Source organism: Lissotriton helveticus, chromosome 11 (assembly GCF_964261635.1).
Source record: "Lissotriton helveticus chromosome 11, aLisHel1.1, whole genome shotgun sequence".
NCBI lineage: Eukaryota > Metazoa > Chordata > Amphibia > Caudata > Salamandridae > Lissotriton > Lissotriton helveticus.
In genome coordinates this window covers 1,155,437,474-1,155,455,702 of record NC_136072.1, presented here as the reverse complement: position 1 = coordinate 1,155,455,702, position 18,229 = coordinate 1,155,437,474, and the positions used below count along the sequence as shown (strand labels likewise).

The 18,229-nt window shown below is 49.5% G+C and overlaps 1 protein-coding gene across 2 annotated transcripts in view; it reads left to right on the top strand.

Annotated features, from left to right (window-relative positions):
• The window catches only part of MRPL40 (mitochondrial ribosomal protein L40), a 39,218-nt gene extending 32,654 nt beyond the window's left edge, over positions 1–6,564 (top strand). For both annotated transcript variants that reach the window (XM_078667956.1, XM_078667957.1), the window contains exon 4: positions 5,535–6,564. In XM_078667956.1, the coding sequence (XP_078524082.1) occupies positions 5,535–5,844 (310 nt within the window). In that variant the 3' untranslated portion in view covers positions 5,845–6,564. The remainder of the gene's footprint in view (positions 1–5,534) is intronic.
• The last annotated feature ends 11,665 nt before the right edge of the window (positions 6,565–18,229 follow it).

The window sequence follows — 18,229 nt, the reverse complement described above, 5'->3', positions numbered from 1 at the left end:
CTGGTTTGATGTGTTACTGCTGCCCTCAGGTGTGATGTGTTACTGCTGCCCCCAGGTGTGATGTGTTACTGCTGCCCCCAGGTGTGATGTGTTACTGCTGCCCCCAGGTGTGATGTGTTACTGCTGCCCCCAGGTGTGATGTGTTACTGCTGCCCCCAGGTGTGATGTGTTACTGCTGCCCCCAGGTGTGATGTGTTACTGCTGCCCCCAGGTGTGATGTGTTGCTGCTGCCCCCAGGTGTGATGTGTTGCTGCTGCCCCCCGTTTTGATGTTCTACTGCTGCCCCCAGGTTTGATGTGTTACTGATGCCCCCAGGTTTGATGTGTTACTGCTGCCCCCATGTGTGATGTGTTACTGCTGCCCCCAGGTTTGATGTGTTACTGCTGCCCCCAGGTTTGATGTGTTACTGCTGCCCCCAGGTTTGATGTGTTACTGCTGACCCCAGGTGTGATGTGTTACTGCTGACCCCAGGTGTGATGTGTTACTGCTGACCCCAGGTGTGATGTGTTACTGCTGCCCCCCGTTTTGATGTTCTACTGCTGCCCCCAGGTTTGATGTGTTACTGCTGCCCCCAGGTTTGATGTGTTACTGCTGCCCCCAGGTGTGATGTGTTACTGCTGCCCCCAGGTGTGATGTGTTACTGCTGCCCCCAGGTTTGATGTGTTACTGCTGCCCCCAGGTTTTATGTTTTACTGCTGCCCCCAGGTTTTGTGTTTTACTGCTGCCCCCAGGTTTGATGTTTCACTGCTGCCCCCAGGTTTGATGTGTTACTGCTGCCCCCAGGTGTGATGTGTTACTGCTGCCCCCAGTGTGATGTTTTACTGCTGCCCCCAGGTTTGATGTGTTACTGCTGCCCCCAGGTTTTATGTTTTACTGCTGCCCCCAGGTTTTATGTTTTACTGCTGCCCCCAGGTTTGATGTTTCACTGCTGCCCCCAGGTTTGATGTGTTACTGCTGCCCCCAGGTTTGATGTGTTACTGCTGCCCCCAGGTGTGATGTGTTACTGCTGCCCCCAGGTTTGATGTGTTACTGCTGTCCCCAGGTTTGATGTGTTACTGCTGCCCTCAGGTGTGATGCCCCCAGGTGTGATGTGTTACTGCTGCCCCCAGGTTTGGGGGTCACTGCTGCCCCCAGGTTTGATGTTTACTGCTGACCCCAGGTTTGATGTTTACTGCTGACCCCAGGTGTGATGTGTTACTGCTGCCCCCAGGTGTGAAGTGTTACTGCTGCCCCCAGGTGTGATGTGTTACTGCTGCCCCCAGGTTTGATGTGTTACTGCTGCTCCCAGGTTTGATGTGTTACTGCTGCCCCCAGGTTTGATGTGTTACTGCTGCTCCCAGGTGTGATGCCCCCAGGTGTGATGTGTTACTGCTGCCCCCAGGTTTGGGGGTCACTGCTGCCCCCAGGTTTGATGTTTACTGCTGACTCCAGGTGTGATGTGTTACTGCTGCCCCCAGGTGTGATGTGTTACTGCTGACCCCAGGTTTGTGGGTCACTGCTGCCCCCAGGTGTGATGTGTTACTGCTGCCCCCAGTTTTGATGTGTTACTGCTGCCCCCAGGTGTGATGTGTTACTGCTGCCCCAGGTTTTTATGTGTTACTGCTGCCCCCAGGTTTGATGTGTTACTGCTGCCCCCAGGTGTGATGTGTTACTGCTGACCCCAGGTTTGATGTTTACTGCTGCCCCCTGGTTTGATGTGTTACTGCTGCCCCCAGGTTTGGGGGTCACTGCTGCCCCCAGGTTTGATGTTTACTGCTGCCCCCAGGTTTGATGTGTTACTGCCGCCCCCAGGTGTGATGTTTTACTACTGACCCCAGGTGTGATGTGTTACTGCTGCCCCCAGGTTTGATGTGTTACTGCTGCCACCAGGTGTGATTTGTTACTGCTGCCGCCAGGTTTGATGTGTTACTTCTGCCCCCAGGTTTGGGGGTCACTGCTGCCCCCAGGTTTGATGTTTACTGCTGTCCCCAGGTTTGGGGGTCACTGCTGCCCCCAGGTTTGATGTTTACTGCTGACCCCAGGTGTGATGTGTTACTGCTGCCCCCAGGTGTGATGTGTTACTGCTGCCCCCAGGTGTGATGTGTTACTGCTGCCCCCAGGTGTGATGTGTTACTGCTGCCCCCAGGTGTGATGTTTTACTGCTGACCCCAGGTTTGATGTGTTACTGCTGCCCCCAGGTTTGATGTGTTACTGCTGCCCCCAGGTGTGATGTGTTACTGCTGCCCCCAGGTTTGATGTGTTACTGCTGCCCCCAGGTTTGATGTGTTACTGCTGCCCCCAGGTGTGATGTGTTACTGCTGCCCCCAGGTTTGATGTGTCACTGCTGCCCCCAGGTTTGATGTGTCACTGCTGCCCCCAGGTTTGATGTGTCACTGCTGCCCCCAGGTTTGATGTGTCACTGCTGCCGCCAGGTTTGATGTGTTACTGCTGCCCCCAGTTGTGTCACTGCTGCCCCCAGGTTTGATGTGTCACTGCTGCCCCCGGGTTTGATGTGTTACTGCTGCCCCCAGGTTTGATGTCACTGCTGCCCCCAGGTTTGATGTGTCACTGCTGCCCCCAGGTTTGATGTGTCACTGCTGCCCCCAGGTTTGATGTGTCACTGCTGCCGCCAGGTTTGATGTGTTACTGCTGCCCCCAGTTGTGTCACTGCTGCCCCCAGGTTTGATGTGTCACTGCTGCCCCCGGGTTTGATGTGTTACTGCTGCCCCCAGGTTTGATGTGTTACTGCTGCCCCCAGGTTTGATGTGTCACTGCTGCCCCCAGGTTTGATGTGTTACTGCTGCCCCCAGGTTTGATGTGTTACTGCTGCCCCCAGGTTTGATGTGTTACTGCTGCCCCCAGGTGTGATGTGTTACTGCTGCCCCCAGTGTGATGTTTTACTGCTGCCCCCAGGTGTGATGTGTTACTGCTGCCCCCAGGTTTGACGTGTCACTGCTGCCCCCAGGTTTGATGTGTCACTGCTGCCCCCAGGTTTGATGTGTCACTGCTGCCCCCTGGTTTGATGTGTTACTGCTGCCCCCAGGTTTGATGTGTTACTGCTGCCCTCGGGTGTGATGTGTTACTGCTGCCCCCAGGTGTGATACTGCTGCCCCCAGGTGTGATGTGTTACTGCTGCCCCCAGGTGTGATGTGTTACTGCTGCCCCCAGGTGTGATGTGTTGCTGCTGCCCCCAGGTGTGATGTGTTGCTGCTGCCCCCCGTTTTGATGTTCTACTGCTGCCCCCAGGTTTGATGTGTTACTGCTGCCCCCAGGTTTGATGTGTTACTGATGCCCCCAGGTTTGATGTGTTACTGCTGCCCCCATGTGTGATGTGTTACTGCTGCCCCCAGGTTTGATGTGTTACTGCTGCCCCCAGGTTTGATGTGTTACTGCTGCCCCCAGGTTTGATGTGTTACTGCTGACCCCAGGTGTGATGTGTTACTGCTGACCCCAGGTGTGATGTGTTACTGCTGCCCCCAGGTGTGATGTGTTACTGCTGCCCCCCGGTTTGATGTGTTACTGCTGCCCCCAGGTGTGATGTGTTACTGCTGCCCCCAGGTGTGATGTGTTACTGCTGCCCCCAGGTGTGATGTGTTACTGCTGCCCCCAGGTGTGATGTGTTACTGCTGCCCCCAGGTGTGATGTGTTACTGCTGCCCCCAGGTTTGATGTGTTACTGCTGCCCCCAGGTTTTATGTTTTACTGCTGCCGCCAGGTTTGATGTTTCACTGCTGCCCCCAGGTTTGATGTGTTACTGCTGCCCCCAGGTTTGATGTGTTACTGCTGCCCCCAGGTGTGATGTGTTACTGCTGCCCCCAGGTTTGATGTGTTACTGCTGTCCCCAGGTTTGATGTGTTACTGCTGCCCTCAGGTGTGATGCCCCCAGGTGTGATGTGTTACTGCTGCCCCCAGGTTTGGGGGTCACTGCTGCCCCCAGGTTTGATGTTTACTGCTGCCCCCAGGTTTGATGTTTACTGCTGACCCCAGGTGTGATGTGTTACTGCTGCCCCCAGGTGTGATGTGTTACTGCTGCCCCCAGGTTTGATGTGTTACTGCTGCCACCAGGTGTGATTTGTTACTGCTGCCGCCAGGTTTGATGTGTTACTGCTGCCCCCAGGTTTGGGGGTCACTGCTGCCCCCAGGTTTGATGTTTACTGCTGTCCCCAGGTTTGGGGGTCACTGCTGCCCCCAGGTTTGATGTTTACTGCTGACCCCCGGTGTGATGTGTTACTGCTGCCCCCAGGTGTGATGTGTTACTGCTGCCCCCAGGTGTGATGTGTTACTGCTGGACCCAGGTTTGATGTTTTACTGCTGCCCCCAGGTTTGATGTGTTACTGCTGCCCCCAGGTGTGATGTGTTACTGCTGCCCCCAGGTTTGATGTGTTACTGCTGCCCCCAGGTTTGATGTGTTACTGCTGCCCCCAGGTGTGATGTGTTACTGCTGCCCCCAGGTTTGATGTGTCACTGTTGCCCCCAGGTTTGATGTGTCACTGCTGCCCCCAGGTTTGATGTGTCACTGCTGCCCCCAGGTTTGATGTGTCACTGCTGCCGCCAGGTTTGATGTGTTACTGCTGCCCCCAGTTGTGTCACTGCTGCCCCCAGGTTTGATGTGTCACTGCTGCCCCCGGGTTTGATGTGTTACTGCTGCCCCCAGGTTTGATGTGTCGCTGCTGCCCCCAGGTTTGATGTGTCGCTGCTGCCCCCAGGTTTGATGTGTCACTGCTGCCCCCAGGTTTGATGTGTCACTGCTGCCGCCAGGTTTGATGTGTTACTGCTGCCCCCAGTTGTGTCACTGCTACCCCCAGGTTTGATGTGTCACTGCTGCCCCCGGGTTTGATGTGTCACTGCTGCCCCCAGGTTTGATGTGTTACTGCTGCCCCCAGGTTTGATGTGTCACTGCTGCCCCCAGGTTTGATGTGTCACTGCTGCCCCCAGGTTTGATGTGTCACTGCTGCCCCCAGGTTTGATGTGTCACTGCTGCCGCCAGGTTTGATGTGTTACTCCTGCCCCCAGGTTTGATGTGTTGCTGCTGCCCCCAGGTGTGAAGATTTACTGCTGCCCCCAGGTGGGATGTGTTACTGCTGCCCCCAGGTTTGATGTTTTACTGCTGCCCCCAGGTTTGATGTGTTACTGCTGCCCCCAGGTTTGATGTGTTACTGCTGCCCCCAGGTTTGATGTTTTACTGCTGCCCCCAGGTTTGATGTTTTACTGCTGCCCCCAGGTTTGATGTTTTACTGCTGCCCCCAGGTTTGATGTGTTACTGCTGTCCCCAAGTTTGGTGTTTTACTGCTGCCCCCAGGTTTGACGTGTTACTGCAGCCCCCAGGTTGGATGTTTTACTGCTGCCCCCAGGTTTGATGTGTTACTGCTGCCCCCAGGTGTGATGTGTTACTGCTGACCCCAGGTTTGACGTGTTACTGCAGCCCCCAGGTTGGATGTTTTACTGCTGCCCCCAGGTTTGATGTGTTACTGCTGCCCCCAGGTTTGATGTGTTACTGCTGCCCCCAGGTTTGGGGGTCACTGCTCTGATGCTTTCTCGTGTGCTTCTCTCCCTCAGGGTCCGCGCCCCCGCCGCCCTGTCCTTCGAGGAGAGCGAGCGACGCGCCGTGCTGCTCAAGAGGTGGTCCCAGTTCAAGCAGGAGGAGCACAGGCAGGAGATGGCCGCCATCACCTCCCTGGTGGATGCCCAGGCCAAAGCGCTGCAAGAGCTGCGCCTGGAGTCGGAGGAGCTATACCAGGCCGCGGTGCGCAGGGACTCGGGGCTCTTCCCCTTCGAGAGCGAGGGGCCAAGCCATACCCCGCCCATCCCCAACTACGAGGCGCCCGAAGGGAGGTACAATGACGTCACCAAGGTGTACACTCAGTGAGGGGGGAGCTGTCTTGTACTCCTGCTGCTTCCACTCACTGGTGATGACGTCACTGTGTATGATAAACCAGGGGCTTATGCTGACACTGGTGATGACGTCACTCTGTATGGTACACCAGGGGCTCCTGCTGCTCCCACTCACTCTGGTGATGACGTCATTAGACTGGTGCAGCTCTCAAGTGTAGTCAGTTAATGATTTATTTCTTACTACCTTCTTACACTGGGGTTGCCTGGTCCTGTAACTTATAGCGCCAAGACTTCTCCTGGTATTCGTTGTGCTCTACAAGTTTCTTCATTCATTCATACTATTAATTGGGAAGTCAGATGAAGCCCTGGAACTTGCTGGGCTGATACTTTGGACATAAAGATACCTTTCACTGTTGCAACACGGTCGGTCTTAGAAGCGACACCCTGAATGTGACACCGCGTGAAGCCTTTTGGAAGGAGATCCTGTTTCCAGTGCCCAGCAGGAACGGTGCTGGCACCTTCTGTCGCGGCTTGGATTATTGCTAAAATGCTATTGTAGATTAAAACATTACCAAAATAAATAGAATATAGTGAAAACCACGCGGTGGGTGGCAGGACACATCTGTTCTTTTCATTCAGTAAGTGAAAATCCATAAACATCAACTATGAAATTTGTGAAATATTTTTCCTGTCTTTTCCTACTGAGCACACCCTGGACAGAATACGGAATTATTCAATATTTCACAATGCACAATCTTCATTTTCCATAATTGGTGCTTTCTTTATTTCTTCACTGTGTAAAAGTGTATGCCATGGGAGTATGGTGCCAACGACACTCCTCGCCCACAGATGTTCTGCAGAGTCACATGCCCTTAGCTCTATGTGGCTTAAGAAGGTTTCATGCCACTTCTCAGGCATGGGATGAATGAACAAATCAGTTTATTTCTATACAGTTTGTTTTATCAAGGGTATGTATGTAGCACAAACCTGGCTGTGGAGTGCTTTATGTAGCGCATACAGATGTGTCTGGTGTGCAAGGTTACACCGTGTGAAGACAGAGCATTAAAGAGCCACATGGGTGCACAAACCTGCAGTGAAATTGAGGCGGGGTGGGGAGCTGACGAAGGGTGAGTTGGTCAGGACTGGCCAGACGAGTTATTCTGATGGCTGCAGAAACGGTGACACTTCTGTTTCCAAGTGGGTGAGTCTAGTACTCTAGAATGAAGGTTAAGGTGCTTCAAGGCTTCGGTTCATAGATCTGGAATCCTTATTTTCTTGTCCTTTGTGGACTTCTAGGACCGCCAGCCCTGTGCAAAGAATGCCGATATGGAGGGTGTATGAAAGGTAATCTAGTTTTGTGATTTGAGTAGGTTGCTGATCACACAGTAAGGTATACTTGCGTTTAATGGAGGCTGGTAGAGGACCCAATGTAGTTGTCGTAGAATGATAGTGAGGCGGTCAGAGTGCAGCTCCATCAATCAACAGCATTTGTAAAGGTCAACATTGGCACCCCTAGGGGGATCTGGGCGCTGTATCTCCGTTGAAGAGCCAGGTCTCGAGTCCCTTACTCAAGTCTGCCAGAGAGGGGGCTGTTCGGAACTAGAGGGGAAGGTTGTTCCAGGTCTTGGCAGCGATGTAGGAGGAGTGGCCACTGCTGCAGCTGCGACAAATGCGGGAGGTGTGCGAGAGCGAGGAGGAACGCAGGTGTTTGTCTAGAGGGTTGGTGGAAATTCAGTCAATGGTTGATGTAGGCAGAACCTAGGCCATAAAGGGCTTTGTAGGCATGTGCGAGGATCTTGAACTGGCATCTCTTCTGGATTTGGATCCAGTGAAGTTCTCTCAAGTGGTGGGTTCGTTTAGGGAGGTCCAGGATGAGTCTGGCTGCGGTGTTCTGTATGGTCTGGAATCTTCCGAGGAACTGGGTGGAGATGCTGGTGTGTATATAGCATTGCCATAATCGAGGCGGCTGGGGACGAGACCCTGAGTGGCGGTGTTTCTGGTGTTGGTTGGGATTCATCTGAAGACCCTGCGGAGCATGCAAAGTGTGTGGAAGCAGAAGGAGGCAACTGCGTTGATCTGTCGTTTCATAGTGAGTTGGCTGTCGAGGATGATGCCGAGGTTCCACGCATGGTCGGTCCATGTGGGTCAGAGTTCTGAAGGGCCACCAGCTCTGATCCCATGCAGAGGTGTTCTTCCCAAAGATCAGTACTAAAGTTTTATCAGAGTTGAGTTAAAGGCATCCAGGAAATGTATGAGTAGCCAGCTTTGTGTCGAAGAGAAGTGAGAGAACAGCCACTGGGGCAGTCATTTGTGGATAGCTCTCTGTGGAGTAACTGTTTACCACTGTTTCAGAGGCCCTTGGATACTGTTTTACATATCAGTGGATGCCAAGCGTTTCTGGGTGGATGTTGACTCTTCAGTGAGTAGTGTGATCTAGCACTTGAGGTTTAACCTTGTATGTGATGAGGGTGTGGGTCCCAAAAACTGCATGATACACGTGATAACATAAAAAAGAGAGTGAGAGTTACACCTTTTAAAAGTATTATTCTTAATAATAGACTGTATAATGGAAACATTGTTATGTGCATTTACCCTAAGGTGTCTTGGTGCAAATTGATGGCAAAGTAATGCAGACGTGCTGAGAAATTACAAGTTAAACATTGAGATTAATACATAAAATCAGAATGTCCTAAGCTCTCGCCTGTGGCCAGCAGCCCTCCCCAAACAGGTTTACAGTGGGATAGGTGGACGGAGTGTACATATACTGGAGGTGAGTGGTTGAAAAGTTTCGGCACTCCATCCATCATCTTGTGTTTGTGCTGTTCTTAACAATAACGTGTCCAGACTCCTTTCTGTGATAGCAATCCTCGAAGACCGGGCAGAAGATGCTGAAAACTGATCGAGACATAACAACTTCAGGTTTATGAGATTCCTGGAAGACGTCAAATTTACTAACCCAGAGAAATTCCTGAATACTGGAAGGGAAATTGTCAGCATAGTTTGCAATGAGCGGGCTCATATATGCTTGGCCCAACGACCCCTCTGGGTGATTCCTCGTGCACTATGATCGCCCAAATACTTAATTAAAGAGGCAGATACACCATCCTCAGACAGGTGCAGAAAGCCAGCAACCTGGGACTGCAATACACTTGCATCGTGATCTTCCCAGATTATTGAAGACGTCCAGAAAATTATTTGACCAAGTTAATATTAGCTCTGTGCTCTGAACCTCCAATTTGGTGCTAATCTTCCCCATCAATTTAAAGTGATCCATAACTCTTGATCTCACTTCTTTGAAACTCCGGAAGTGGCCTGGGACTGAGTGACTGAAAGGAAACATATCAGACGTGTTGTTGCCCAGGACCGAGATTCCCCTGGCCAAACATTTCAACCACCTTCGACCAATGTGCAACCCAAACTGAGAAGACGAACAAGATCCCTGCGGGAAACTAGATGAAACTGGGATTCACCAGACTCCTCTGGGTCTGGATAAAAAATTATTCAAGCAGTGCGGTGGGCTGCGTAGCCCACCTAGAGACAACCCAGACTGACCTAGTGTTTTCACAGACGATTTTGGCGCAGAAGGCCCAACCTGATTGGTGGGACAAGGGTTATGTTGCTAACTGAAGGCAGGTTGTGAGCGACAGTTCTGATGTATCTACAAATAGAGCTGTCACCAGCTCTTAATGAATTAAGACGTTATGTTGACTTGGCAGAGTTTCCTAAATAGGAGAATGTCCATTTCTAATGCTTGACATGGTTTGTTTAATTGGATTTTACAGGGTGACAGATGCTTCAGAGAAAAAAGTTGAGGTCTGGGGTTGTCAGGGGTTGGGAAGTTTAGTATAAATCAGTTTTTTGTTCCATGCTCACACTTCACACAACTTACACTCATATATGACCACTGGATGCTCCATGTCCACTAAGCAGCCCTTTCTATCCTCTGGGACGATCATCCGGTGGAATAAACTGACTAATCACCGCTATACTAACATCCCACAACCCCCATTTTTTTTTTTTTTTTATATATTTTTTTTAAATTTTTTTTTTTTTTTTCTTTTCAGACTAATGGTCCCAAACTTTATTTAAATTCACAGATAAGCCAGTAAGTATACATACAGTGTCAGAACAACGGGTTATTGCCACAAACAGTACCTAGCAGATTGCACATGTTGACACAGCAGTTATACATTAGTGAAAATAAACAGTTGCTGGTAGAAATGCATTGGTACATAAGTGACTGTGCCAGGGAGTGACTCATGGTGCAGTGCCCGCAGTTCGCAGCACTGCAGAAAGGGCCCAGCGTGTTCAAAAAAAGAAAAGTCCACAGTCAGTGCATGAAATTGAGTTCCCTGTACAATGCAGCAGAGGATAGAGGCAACAGTATACCTTCCCATGGGTCATGGGTCGCTGTGTGTCCGCTCCCCAGTCCCGAACGTATCGAAGCAGCTCCATGTGAGATATAGACGAGGAGGTGTGGTCGGGCATGATTAGGGGTACAGTATAATCGGCCTCTGTGTCAACCAAAGAGTGAACTGGGAAGTCTAATACAGGGGGAAGGGAAAAACATTCCAAAAAACTGTTGGACTAGTATTCGTGTGTGTGGTAGTGTACCCAGGATCCTAACTGTGTGTGGTGCATCCGATATGGGCCATGCAGGGGCAGGGACAAGTGAGGAAGCGGCGTCGCCGCGGCTGCGAGGCAAAAAGGGGGGGGGCACAAGCGGCAGGAGGGCAAATGCGGCAGGGGATGTCTCCGCCACACACGGTCTCGGGGGGGGGGAGGGGGCGCGCGGAGTGGAGGGGAAGACAGGGGGGGAAGGGGCGGGGCAAAGGGGAGGAGGGGAGAAGGAAAGGGGCGGCGGAGCCCGTGTTAGGTGCGGACAGCAGTCGATGGAGCCCTCCCTATGTCGCAACGGGACGGCACCCTATTTCGGCTTGTGTGCATGCGTGGTGATACGCAATCAGGGCAGCGTCCCAGTCTTGGGCGATCGGGTATTTCCGGAGTCCAGCGGTTTCCTCCCTGTGAAGTGACACACTCTCCGCACAGGCCCAGGTGGCAAAAGAGCGGCGCCAGTCCGTAGGGCGCGGTGGGTCGGCACTCTTCCAGCGTCGTGTGATAAGACGCTTGGCCGTGATTAGGCCTAAATCCCAAAAGCGCGCCCGCATCTTGGTCTGTTTGGTCCTCCTGTAGAGTCCCAAGAGGCACACTTCCCAAGTCTTGGGAAGAGTTTCGCCCGTGGCCGCCGTCAGCATGTCCGCAACCGCAGACCAGTACAAGGTAAGATGAGCGCAGCTCCAGAGTGCATGCAGGAGGTCCGAGTCTTGGAGGCCGCATCTGGGATACGCCGAGGAAGTGAGTCCGAAGTAACGATTCAGTTTGTCTGGAGATAGATATGCCCGGTGGATGATGTAATACTGTATAATCTTGAATCGCGCATTGCGGGGGACGACCCTGGCGCCCGCTAGAATAGCATTCCACTGGTTGTCTGTCCAGTCCGTGCCACGGTCGGCCATCCCCTTGTCCCTCAATCTCCGAGAGGAAAATTGCGTGTGGCTGTGTAAGGCCTGCGCAAGCCAATGTACAAGGTGTGAACCATCTCCCATCACGTGCAGGTATTGGATGAGTAGGTGTGTGGACGGCTCGTGACTGAGGTCACCCCACGCCTTTGTCAACTCACGTAGGAGTCTGGCGTGTGTCAGAAATTGCCCCACCGGCAGCTCTGTGTCCGTGGCCAAGGTCTCGAAGGGTAACAGCTCCCCGTCGCTGTACAGGCCGCCCAGGTCGTCCAAGTCCACCGCAGTCCAGCTGCGTAGTTCGGCCGAGGACAGCGTGCCTGCACCCAGGGGCGTCCCCAGTAGAGGCAGGTTCGGGGCATAGGGCACCGTTTGTTTGGTGAGCAACATCCCACAACCCCCATGACCGTCTTTTCAATTATTTCTTGGAATGTTAATGGCGTTCTGGATCGGATTAAAAGGACAGCTGTCCATTACTATACCAAACAAACCTTGCCAGCAATCCTTAAGCTGCAAGATACCCACTTGTTGGGGTCCCAATGTTCCTTTTTGAAGTACTTTGGCTGTGACAGGTTTTTTAATTTTTTCATGTAGGGTTTGCTTGGGGATCCAGGAGAGGGGCCATTCTTATCCATGGGAGTTTCTCTCTGGTGGCGACAGCCACTACCTCTAACTCACAGGGTAGATTTGTGGGAGTGGAGGGTCTCCTTGAAGGGAAACAATGCAACCTGTTAAGTATCAATATGCTACCCTAGTTACCCATTTCTTCTCTTAAAATTATTGAAGCAACCATCCTGAATTTCCCATAAGGGGTAACCATAAGAGGGGGTGATTTGAACGCCTCACCTGACCCAGATATGGACTCTCTTGCCTTTCTTCACCCCATGTCAGGCTGCTTGAAAAGAGCTAAGCAACCGACGAACTAGATGAAGTCACTAGCTCTATGTGATGTCTGGAGTGTGTGGAACCCATGTCACAGACGATACTCATACTTCACCAACACACATGACACTCTCCCGCATCATCTCCGTTCTACCCCATGGGACGAATGTTCTTCATGTAACAGCAGCAACAATCCTCCCCAGAGGTATTTCAGATCACTTGCCGGTTACCGTTCATGTCAAGGTGGCTGACGTGGTCCAAAGACCCATTTGCCGGCTTATTGTGTGGCATCTAACAGATGACCAATGTCTGGACTATCTGTCTACTGAACTCCAAGCCTACTTTGACATAAACCAGGGTACAGTGACCTCAATGGGTACATTATGGACAGTGGGCAAAGCCACCATAAGGGGATGGCGGGGAGCTATGTCAAACTTCAAGAGAAAGAAAAGCTGAACCAATTAATCATTCTCAAAGCCCAAACCCTGAGCCTAGACTGTCAATGTCCGAAGAGGATGTCAGAAACTCTCTGTCGTTAACTGCCGCACGCTAGCAGTTCACTACGTCAAACCTTCTTAGAAAAGGTCCTCCAGTGTTGGAGGGTATCAAGGAGGTGAGTGTACGAACACAGAGATAAAACTGGGAAGCTGTTCTACTGGTTAGCCTCCAGAATAATCCCTGCGATCGTGGATTCAATGGCCCACAGAAGACGCAGTTCCATAAAGATAGCAACTGTCTTTGCCTAATACTATCAAACACTCTATGCTCTGCAACCACAGTCTTTACAAGAGCAAGCCAGCTCCATCCGGGAGTATATTCCTCTTCCATCGACCTCGCTTTCCTTTAGCAGTAATCTAGACTTGCCCCTTACTATAGAGTAGATTGACGAGGCCCTGCAAGGGATCAATTCCAGCAAAATGCACAGACGAGGCTTCCCCCTGGAGTACTACCATAAATTCAGAAATATTCTCTTCCTTCGGTTGCTCAAAGTCTACGCTGAAGCAACCACAAATTATATTTTTCCATCTGAACTCAATATGGCCACCATCATGGCCAGCTCTAAGTACGGTCGACCTGCAAACCAGTGTGTCTCCTATAAGCCTAGATAACTCATCAATTCAGAAATTTAAATATTTGCTAAAGTCCTCGATAAGACTCCAATGAGTTCTGACTACCCTCATCCACCCAGACCAATGCAGCTTTATGCCCAACCATGGCACTCGCCACTGTATAAGGCCCGTCTATGAGGCCCTAGCCCACCTTCAACACATAGGTGATCCCTGTGCACTTCTTTTAATAGAATTCGAGAAGATGTTTAACTCCGTGGACTGGTCGTTTTTGAACAACGTCCTTAAGCGTTTCTGACCTGGTCCACGGTTTTGAAGTTATGTCAGGCTGCTATACTCAGCACCATTAGCACAAGTGCAGGTAAATGGAGTCGTTTCTGGCCCATTTCCCATCCAGAGAGGAACAGGCAGGGCTGCCCATTGCGCTGCTCCTCTTCGCCCTGGCAATAGAACCCCTATCTAGACTTGTGAGATGTGACACAACTGCAGAGGTGGGAGGGGGTGATGGAGGAGCGAAGAGCACTTTACTTGGACAATGTCCTCCTTTTCTTGGCCAACCACAACTCTCTGGCCCTACTGTTCATGACTCCTAGATTTACACGAAGAAGCCTTTGGTCTTCAAGTGAAACAGAGTAAACCCTACTGGACCCACACCACGGTGAAGTTGTCGGAGACCTCTAATACTATAAAATGACTGGGCTCTCACTAGTTGGCTATGTACATCTCCCAAGAACTCAGTCTGACGTGGAGTCTCAATCTCTCCCCTCTTCTGACTAAAATGAAAAAGGGATCTCCACAAATGGGTGCAACTTCCACACCCCATGCTTGGCAAAATTGCACTATTTAAAATGATGATATTTCCACGTTTTCCTGTACATCCTCCAAAATTTCCCACTGATGATCCCAGGCCATTGGTTTAGAAGCCTCACCGTCACAATATGCTCCTTCTTGTGGTCAGGTCACTCTCCCTGTATAACCCTAGATGTCGGCAATCAGTGTATGATGAAGGAATGGGGATGGCTCACTTACAGCGATACTATTGAGCGGCACAAACCCTGGTGATCAATGACTGGTTCAGTGGGGGGGTTGGGATAACCCGGTGTACCAAGCAGAACTCTCCCCTCTGGTGCTAGGTAATGTGCTAGGGATGCTATATGGAAGCCATATTCCTCAGAGTCTCCTGGAGGTTACGAAGGTGGTTTTAGTAAGCTGGTGCTTGGCGCGGCGCATAATTGGTTGGGACAATACATCAACACAGGAAACCCCATTATGTCAGAAGAGATAGTTTCACCACTCCACATATCTAAAAGGTTTCACTATGTGGGATAACATTGGCCTTACAAATGTGGGATGTATGGCACAGGGAATATACACTATCATTTCAGGACCTACAAACGCAGGCCCAGCTGGCTCGGATTCAATTTTGTAAGTACCAGCAGCCCCGACATGCCCTCACCAGTCGAAAGACCAATATCACATATTTGCCCAAAAATTAACCCACTTGAGGCCCAGCTGTTGATGGGCCAACTGAGGAAGGGGGCATATCTCAGATATATTGCACCTAGCAATTAATGCCCCTGATAAATTTACAACCCTTAAACAGAAGTGGGAGGGGTGGGTGGGACCTCTTGATGACTTCGACTGGCCTGATGCACGGATGGCTCCCTTTGCGATTGCTCTTCTCCTCTTCAACTGGTCTAACTGAACTATTTGAACGCCACCTACCTCACTCCCTATCCCTCTGGCATGGAGGTAAAATCCCTCATCCCGTCTGCTTTCGTTGTGCTTACTTAAACACAGATTTCTTCCATGTGGTCTGACACTGTTCTAAAAAGGCCAAGTACTGGCAGGGGATTAAGGGAGTTCTACCCAGTGTCTTGAAATTGCCAGTGGAGCCGTCACTGAGATTGGCCCTACTGAGAATACTAGATGATCATGGCATCAGGAAATGTAGAATTGTGGGAATGACCCCAGTGGTCCAAAAAGAGATATAACAGGCACATGGAAATGCCCCTTGCTGACAGAGTGGCGAGTGGGATTGGACTGGTGTGTGAAGATGAGCCAATTTACAAAGCCTGATGTTGTCCCCAGAAGCATACTGCGGTCAACGATGAGCGAAAGGGTGGGTGGATGGATGGATGAGTGAAAGGGTAAATGGATAGATGGATGAGTTGATGGGTGGGTAGAAGGGTGGATGGATGAGTGAAAGGAGGGATGGATGAGCTTAGGGATGGATGGATGACTGAAAGAATGGATGAAAGGGGGATTGATAAGTGAAAGAATGACTATGTTTGATGGATAGGTTCCAAGGTAGATGGATAGGTTTGGATATGAATGGGTAGGTGTATGGACATAATGGTGACAGGCTATAAAGGGGAAATTGTGATTATCAACAAGTGGATGAATGGATAGTGCTTGGATGGAAAAGACAAGAAAGCTGTTCTGGGGAGGATTGTAATTTCTGGCTTTGCTTGCTTGGTGTCATAAGAGCTTTGGTTCAAAGTTGGGGGGTATTTTTATTTTCTGGCTGCTCCCCTGTAGCAGACTGCTGGACTTCGCCAGTCTCCTGATGCCCAACACCAGATCCAAGCTGCAGAGGACACAGCCAACGAGCTCCATCAACGAAGAAAAGAACCGGAAACATTTCTAAGTGCAAATGTTAATGCTAGACTAGGACCAACCCAACCCCTGCATCTGATCGGCGATCCATATTGGTTAGCCCTGAAACTCTGACTTTGGCATTTGCATTCGAGGTTCATAGACTACTGCAAGTGGAAAGCAGTGGTTTATGAAACCTTTTGAATGAATTGTAGTGATTTATGAAAAGCCTTAACATAACTCTGATCTCTTCTTTAGATTTTTGTCATATTGGTGACTATTTAAAGATAAAAATAGATACTATTATTTTATAAATTGGAGTAGGATTTTTATTGTGTCATGTTTCTTATTTATTAACTGCTTTGGTGCCGATAGATGCTTTGCTATTGATTCCGTTTGAGTGAAGCCGGACTGCTCAGTGCCACTGAGCTAAGTTTCAAAGTGACCTAACTGGACCTGATACAGAATAGTGTTGTTATTACTTGGTGAGGTACCACAACCACCCCAACTAATAATCCACTTCATAATCCATTCACGATGAAAACGGCTCAATAAAGAGAGGGATCACATTTTATTCGTGATCTGGGGAACTTACGGCAACATCTAGAGTATGACACATGTAAGATAAGACTAGATCATCACTTAGCGTGAATTTGTTGCATTTGTAAACTAGCAAACATGTTACACCCTCTCCTTGTTTGGTGTTTTATACAGCGTGAACTGGACCCAAAGGTATCAGAGCGCTTTACATGAGCACCAGTTACGTTACAGACGGACACAATCATTTTGTTAAGCACGGAAAGATCAAGTGATTTGCCCAGAATCACAGAATGTTGAGCGTCCCCTAAAGACTCGAACCTGGTTCCCCAGCTCCGAGGTCGACCGCCCTCGCCGTTTGGCCACATTCTCTCCCCTTAATTGCTGAAACTTTCATTAGGCAGATGTGAAATGAACAATACATTACAACGATCCGTATGATGTATTATATATTTGCCTGATGGTTTAGGAGTTGCTGTTTTTTTAATTCTTGCATCATTTCAAGCATGTGTTTCATGTAAAAGAGAATAAGACTGAAATGTTTAAAAATAACACAAAAATGCATTGGGTGTTTTTGCAGTAATAAGGATGGTTCACGAATTATAAGATACAAGTTGCGCCCTAAAAGTCGGCATTAAAGAAATAAAACTACTAATTGTATCTGCACGAAATTGCGCATAACTTCATTAAAAAGAGGTAGGACTCTCTCCAAATAACGTGTTCCCTGCGGAACACAGAAAATGCATTGTTGCTTCAAGAAAGTGAATTCATGGCTGTCAGATTGTTAAGAAATGCTTGAAACTTCAGACCATGGACATTCACCCCTAGTCTAAAAATTTCCAGAATCTACAACTGTTGAGTTTTCGAGTTACGAGGAAATCCTCAGAGATGGAGATAGGAGAGTATTAAAAATACTGGTGGGAAGTCCTTGGCGCGATGTGCCAATGACAATCAGAACCTCGCTTTCTCATTCTGGCTCACCAGTACATTTTCCTCCTCCAGGGACCTGTGTCACAAGTTACACTGTCAGCAGTTCCACTTGGTTTTGAGACTGTTTACAAAGTGCTAGGGTCTATTGGGTAACTGTTAAACACTCAAAGTGGTGCTCCTTCTACCATGATTAATCCAGGATGTCTAATCTTGAGTAATGCCAAAGGGGAAAAGCCAGTCACTGAATTGGGTGTAGTGTGGTGCAACAATAACACACTGTAACAGGAAATTTCTACAGATTTTCTTGAAATATTAGCTAATTGTAAGCATTCTTTGATCATCCTATTAGTTCTCACAACTGGCCCAATAGCTTTGGGACAATACAAGGCAGTGCAAAGATTGCGTAGGGACAATTCTCTGAAATAAATTGAAACCCGTTGACTGTTATTAAGGTGCTGGGTATCCCTTCAATTAGAAGGGCATCCCGGAGAAAGTTGATGTGTAGTTTGAAGGTGATACTGTATACCATGTTTGTTACCAGCCAATGCGATTCATACTCAACTAAAACAAACATGCAGTTGCCGCTAGCGTTATAGATTTTGAGGGGACCTATTATGCCTGGTGCTAGTTTATTCCATGGTCTATCTAGGACTTTCACTAGAGACATCATAACCTTCCTAGTGATTCAGGACTTGTACCTAATTCGACATGGTAAGCAATCTCTTCATGTTCAATTATATTATCCATGGCAGTGAACCAGAACATAGTTCTTAGTAAAGCACCTACCCAATTTATTTCATGTGTTAAATCGGCAATTCTTTCCCATTACTCTGGTGGGTGCACAATTTTATCTACTCTCATGATGTGGCTCCCTATTTTGCTTAATTTG